At 36.2% G+C, this 6,187-nt stretch overlaps 1 protein-coding gene and 1 long non-coding RNA gene across 2 annotated transcripts; both read right to left on the bottom strand.

Annotated features, from left to right (window-relative positions):
- Positions 1 to 957: 957 nt before the first annotated feature.
- Positions 958 to 3,896, bottom strand: apoa2 (apolipoprotein A-II). Its single transcript, XM_080308448.1, has 5 exons — positions 3,414 to 3,896; positions 2,646 to 2,750; positions 2,377 to 2,421; positions 1,651 to 1,882; positions 958 to 1,395 (listed from the first exon to the last, which is right to left on the bottom strand). The coding sequence occupies exons 3-5, from the start codon at positions 2,417 to 2,419 to the stop codon at positions 1,239 to 1,241; spliced, it is 432 nt and encodes a 143-aa protein (XP_080164574.1). The 5' UTR covers positions 2,420 to 2,421; positions 2,646 to 2,750; positions 3,414 to 3,896; the 3' UTR covers positions 958 to 1,238.
- Positions 3,887 to 4,686, bottom strand: LOC145431950 (uncharacterized). Its single transcript, XR_013912282.1, has 4 exons — positions 4,574 to 4,686; positions 4,271 to 4,316; positions 4,094 to 4,178; positions 3,887 to 3,896 (listed from the first exon to the last, which is right to left on the bottom strand). It is a non-coding gene; the product is annotated as an uncharacterized LOC145431950 (long non-coding RNA).
- Between the last annotated feature and the right edge of the window lie 1,501 nt (positions 4,687 to 6,187).

The following is a 6,187-nucleotide window of genomic DNA, read 5'->3' as shown; positions in this document are numbered from 1 at the left end:
GAATAATTGTTAATGTGACAAAAAAAAACTGAGTTAAGAGCTTTCTCCTGCGATGTCTACATGTTGATGGAGGCCTAAGTAAACATTCAATCCAATCATGTGTTCCAGTCTCACATGTCATGTTGTGTGCGACCCCAAGAACTCAGGTCAGTTGAGTGCAGCTGTGGGCAGCAGTGGGGTTCAAACTGTTTGAGAATTTGCACTTTTGATTCAATCCAACTGAATAAACGCTGTGATGGCTCATGTCGGCATGGTTATTGCTGTAGCTGAAAATAACGTTGGTGTATCATTGCATTATAAATTCAATCAGTGATTTCTGCTATCATGCCGTGAACGCAGGAAGAGTATTTGTTTGCTGCTCATATGAGTAGAATAAGGCAGATATTCCACATGTTCTTGCAAAGTGCTATTCAACAGGAAACCTGTATCAATATTCAAATTATGGAAAGTTAATTCAAATAAAAACGTCTGAGATTATTGTACAGTTCTCTTTAGTAATTCTAGGTTAACAATCAATTTATGTAAAGATACAAAAGACACATTAATAATGTGTTTTCAGTATTTCTGGCACTAAAAAAAGTTTTCATATGGGATTATACAAATTCACTACTCAGGGGACAGAGTTTGACTTATTTCAGGGTATTAATGATATTATTAGCTTGTGTTTAAAGCACCAGCTTTTCATTATATTTCCAGTTTTATCAAGGGGACAGCTCACTGCAAAACCACAGTGAGTAAAAAATAAACCCATGGTGTTTAATTGAGCTTTCTTTTTAAATTTATGTTGTAATAAATAATGTGTTTTCTTCATAATTAAAAGTATGAAATGTATGAAAAAACTCTATACATACTTTAAAAGATACATTAGAAGATTATGAAATAACAGAATTATCAAAGCCTAGAACTTTTTCCTTGTATCATAACAGGAGAGGATCTGAGTGTATATGAAGAAACATATTTCACAGAGTTTTCACTTCATTTTATTGAACACGCCCACATTACGTACACAGTCACACACAAACTCTGGTTAGTGTTTCAAACATAAAATACTGTACATGCACAATTTGCATATGTGGTGTTGACATGTTTTTCATGGTTTTAACTCTGCATGATTGGACAAGTATTTTGATTTAAAAGAGGCAAAGAATAGTATTTGTATTCTTCTTCTCCGGTGTAGTTACTATGACCTATCATCTAACAAGGGCTGCTGAGAGGCAGTTTGCTCCAGTTGGTCTTCTTTACTCAGCGGGCAGGACTTCGTCCAGGATTGATTTAGCGTGGTCAATGCCCCTGCCCAGGGTGATGCCAAAGTGGGGGCGCAGGTAGTGTTCATAGACACCCAGTGCTGCTGTACGAGCCTTGTCCACTAAGGGAATTGCTTCCTGACCGATAGCACTGATGAAAAGAGGAAAAATGGATGATTTTAAAAGTATCCATGATTAAAGAATTTACCAAATAAATCAACAAAACCATAAAAACTGTCTGTATGTGTTTGTGCTGAAATTGTGAAATCTAAACGTTAATTAAGTAGCATCTAATAGCAAATTATGTTTCAAGTAATGACATTAGCAGCTTACAAAGGTTTATTTTCTTTTGGAGCCGCCTGTGAAACATTAAGCGTTACTAGGATAGTTATAGGTGAAAACTTACGAGGCAACTTTCACAAAGGCTTGGTACTCAGGCTTGCTCTGCAGATTTTCAGCAAATTCCCTGACATCCTGTGAACGCTCATTGTCACGTAAGCCCTCCACAACGGGAGTGGCAGCAGCGTGCACCTTGTTGTAAAAATTCATCAGTCTCTTCATGAATGTGGCTTTGTGGGTGTTATATAACTCAACCATTTCTGGCGATGGTTCGGGAAGTGTACACAGGCTCATAGAGACTGGAAGGCAACAGAGTTGAGATTTTTAGAGAGAGAGATGAGAACTAGTACTATTAAAACAGTTGCAAGTAAATTCAATAATTACTGGTGTATACACATGTTAAAAAGAGACAACAAAAAAGATTAATTGTTGCACTGGGAAATTTCACTAAACTGTTTGGGGGTTAGTGTGTAAATTTTTATTTAAAAGCCAAATAAAAACTGTCCCACATATCTTGGCACCTCACTCTCAGTATCAGAGTTCCTTGGTCAGTATTTACATTTGAAATTTTTCTGCTACAGCAGCTCACTATATTATAAAATTAAGCACTTGTGTTGCATGTCAGCTACATATAAATACATGCAATATTCATCCATGGCGCAGTGTTCATTAAATCCCTGAGTGCAATAAAAGCATGTTAGACTGGGCCAATCAAACATCATTAAAAACAGTCACATCAAACTCAATTTAACTTAACTGTTACAGAACATTTAAGGTTTACAGGGTGACTTACCCTGCAGCACCAAGATCAGTGCAAAAACATATTTTGCATTCATTTCTGAAAGACAAAAGAAGAAAAAGCAAATGAAATTCACATTTCAACTTATTGAATTGTTTTCATATTTTATCAACTTAAGATCATGAACAAGGTGATTAAATTGCTAACATTTAAAGCAAAACTGCATTTCCTAAATATTTCACGAAAAGCTGTTTTAGTGAAATCTACTCTGTAGTTGCAGAAGAGAAGCTGCAAGGGCAGCTGCAGGAAGAAAAAGGGATTACCTGCTGTTGCGTTGGATGCACAGATCCGAGAAGTGACAGTCTTCTCTCAAACCGAGTTGTCTGTAACTCAGAGCGCACATCTGGACAGGAAGATATAGGGGGGGACTGCAAACAAACGTCATCTGATGAGCATACACACACATGCTTGCATGCACATGCACGCAAACACACACACACATACACCTACACAAAGTCCAGTGTATGTGACATTCTTTAAATACAGAATGTGGAAATATGGCTTAGTTGTTATGTAATCTTTCTGAAATGTACGTTTATCCTTATCCATATGGCAGGATGCACTGTGGCACTGTGGAAGTTGCATGTTTGCAGAATGTCATAACAATTACACCTCATTTTATAGAAAAAACTAAAGCAGCTCGTGTGTCTGTATCTGTTATGACAAAAGATAATGTTAACTGTATCGGCTCTTGATAATCAGCACTTTTTTAACAGCAGATTTTATAGTGTGTACTCAGATATTGGTGTCAAATGGTCAACAGGTCAAACATTCAGAACCTGCCCCAACGCATTGTACTGAGCAATGGCTGCTGGGCATTCTGCCCTCACCTTTCACCCTAATACCCTGCCAGCAATGTGATCAGTTCTCTTTTCAATAGTGTTTTAAAAAGGTTTCTCCTCTGTATATCTTCATCTCACTGTTTTCTTTTTCTTTTTAACCTTATTTTTCACATATCCACATGCATCCATTTAATGCTTGAGATTTGTTTTACTTGTCGATTAATGCACCTGTGTGTGACTTGTACTCACGTAATCAAGAAGACAAGCTTTTCAGCTTCGATTAAAACCAAAACCAAAATGTTGGTTAATCGGATTCAGTTGGTGTGCTCTTTGTTTAATAACAACCAAACAAATACAAAAACTCTAAAACCTGCAGCAGAGGCAAACAGATATGTTGTACGGATATTTATTAACAACTCATTTGATTTTTTTATGCATCATACATTAGTACAAGCCTAATGATAAACATTCAATTATGATCACTTCAGCAGTAAAGCCATGACGTTTAGTAAGAATACTGATTTACTCAGTTGAGTGAGTTAATCAACTTGAGTTGTGTTAAACGGTGTGTAGTGGCCGATGGTAGTCTGAATCCTCTCCCACACTGAGCTTTTGACACCAGAGGCCCATTCAACATAGCTGTCAGTCACCGGTTGAATGTGGTCTTCATAATAAGCACCAGCAAAGCCTTGTGTTAGTGCCCCAAGCGCCAGGATTTTATTTTTGGCTGCCCTGTGAGATAAAAGCAGCAAAGTACATATAATACACAAATAAATATGTTATTGTGCAAACATTTTGACACAATAAGTGAAATCAAACTAAATATTTTAACAATTCTGATAATTTACTGATCATTTACAAAGAGTTCTAGTCTGAACTTATGAATGAACTGCATTCAGTGGTCAACAGGGTTTTTTTTTCTGAAATACCTGACCCTCTCTGCCAGCTTCTGCAGCAGTCCTGGTGAGTCAGGTTCTTTTGTGGGCTCTATTTGGGCCAGAAGTGGCCCACATGCTGCAAAGAAAGATGCTTGTCAGTCAATTAGAACAAAACAAAACGTGATCAGAAATGACAGAATCAATACTGAAGATAGTATAAAGTCATACCTTGCATTAGTAAGAAAAGACTGAAAAGAAGTGCTTTCGTATGGGGCTGTCATGGAGAATTAAAAAAAAAACATACATCATAACACTTCATGATATTGTTATTAATATAACAGAACTCTTTGTCCGCACAGTCCATATGCAGTTCACATTGGATGCAAAAACAACAAAGTTCTCATCAGATTATATCAAAACATACTGGTTCTTTGTCTTTGACAGCTACAAGAAAAACACAGATTTCAAAATAAAATTTGTCAGTTTGTGCATTGTCATTAAAACTACCATGATCAAAAGAATATATTTTACCATTTCCTCTGGCTCTGGTCAGCAGGACTTAAATGAACCAAATGTTATCTAGCCACTTTATTTGTATTTGGTAACCTTGGCAATGTGAACATTGGTCCTGATCGGATGATCATTCATCAGGTTTTTTTTTTTCTTTGATTCACCGGTAGCAAATCAACAAGTCTTATTATGGTTTTATTTTCTCCCTAATTTGACTTTGAAAAGTTTTGTTGTCTTAAAAAAACCACTCACATCTGACAGGGCATTCAAAGACATTTGAGTTAAGTTTTAGTTGAGGTAGTTAGTTTTATACCTTTTTGAAAGATGGAACTTTTACTTGTTTAGGAAAAATTGGTTTAATCCATTTAACACAGATCTACCATTTACAATGTGTTATGATTTGTCTTTCATGTTAAGTATCACTGTGTTACAATATGAATGTTAGTAAAATCTAATTTTTTAAAATAAAGTCCCAAACTCTTGGGATCTTTTACTAATCAACCAAAGCTGAGTTCCACCACTGAGCAAATACACTTTGGTTTAGGTATCTCTATTTTTGGCAGACGTTGATATGCGCTGTATTTACAGAGAAGTCAAAGTCTGTCTTACAGCACCACAGATTTTAAGTAAAAATCTGGAGCAAAAGGTTCCGATAGACAAACATTTTCAGCTAAGCGAAGCATTTCTGTGGGCAGAGTCCACCATAAAATTGATTTTGTGTTGCAGTCCTCAGAGTCTGCTCTTCCATATGGAAACAGCTCAGCACTAATGTTCAGATTATGTTTCATAAGAGCACTGTACTCACAAACCTGGTCTTGCAGCTGTCTAAATATGCTGGATCAAAATTCTGTTGCCCTTGTCTTTAAACTGCTTTATGTTAAACATCTGGACAGTACAAAGAAAACATTGTGTATGTGTGTCCCTGAAAAGGCTGCAACTTAGCAAAAAAACAGAAGAAAAACTATTACAATGCAGAAAATGCCTGTTCATAAGGTACACCAAGATAAAAGTGATGTATAAACAGCGTTGCAAAAGATCTCACCTTCAAGAACATCAAAGCTTTGAAACTTTACCTGACATTACCTTAAAGTGAAACTAATTTCACAACAATTTCAAACAGGTGATATCAATTGCGTGCCCATGTCTGCACCAGCAGCTGACCTCTGTCAGGTTGTTCTCTTCAGGCAAACAGAAATCAATGAACTGGAACAACTTGCTGATTATTAACTCATCATAAACAGTGGCTTTATCCCAGGTGTTGTGAAATGCACAAAGCCATGTTGGCACTTGACCTTTGCTTCAAATTACTGACACAAATGGATTAATATCTATTAGATGTTACTTGGTAGCCTTTGAAAAAACTAGTCAGATTTTTAGTGGCCATTGGTAGACAAATACATAATTCTCCAAATTTACTTAGACATTCCACATATGTTAATAGTAGGTAATTAAAGAAGTTCATATAACAGTGTTTAGGCCTGGATTCTGGAAGTACTTCAAAGGTGGTTCACAGACCTTTTGTTGTTTTTAGAATGGACAAAATTGGAATAGCGTAGTTATGTGTTTCTATAAAAAACAAAAATAATCTGAGCAGACACTTTGAAATGATGTATCAAAACAATATTGCCTTTAGTC

Source organism: Astatotilapia calliptera, chromosome 11, assembly GCF_964374335.1.
Source record: "Astatotilapia calliptera chromosome 11, fAstCal68.1, whole genome shotgun sequence".
NCBI classification, from domain to species: Eukaryota; Metazoa; Chordata; class Actinopteri; order Cichliformes; family Cichlidae; genus Astatotilapia; species Astatotilapia calliptera.
The sequence above is the reverse complement of the archived record's forward strand: the minus strand, read 5'-3'. Positions and strand labels throughout refer to the sequence as shown.

Coding starts and splice junctions, on each gene's coding strand:
- apoa2 (XM_080308448.1), bottom strand. CDS start 2,419: ATGAATGCAAAATATGTTTTTGCACTGATCTTGGTGCTGCAGG. Junction 1,883..2,376: donor ACTGATCTTGGTGCTGCAGG/GTAAGTCACCCT, acceptor GTTGCCTTCCAG/TCTCTATGAGCCTGTGTACA. Junction 1,396..1,650: donor GCCTTTGTGAAAGTTGCCTC/GTAAGTTTTCAC, acceptor TCTTTTCATCAG/TGCTATCGGTCAGGAAGCAA.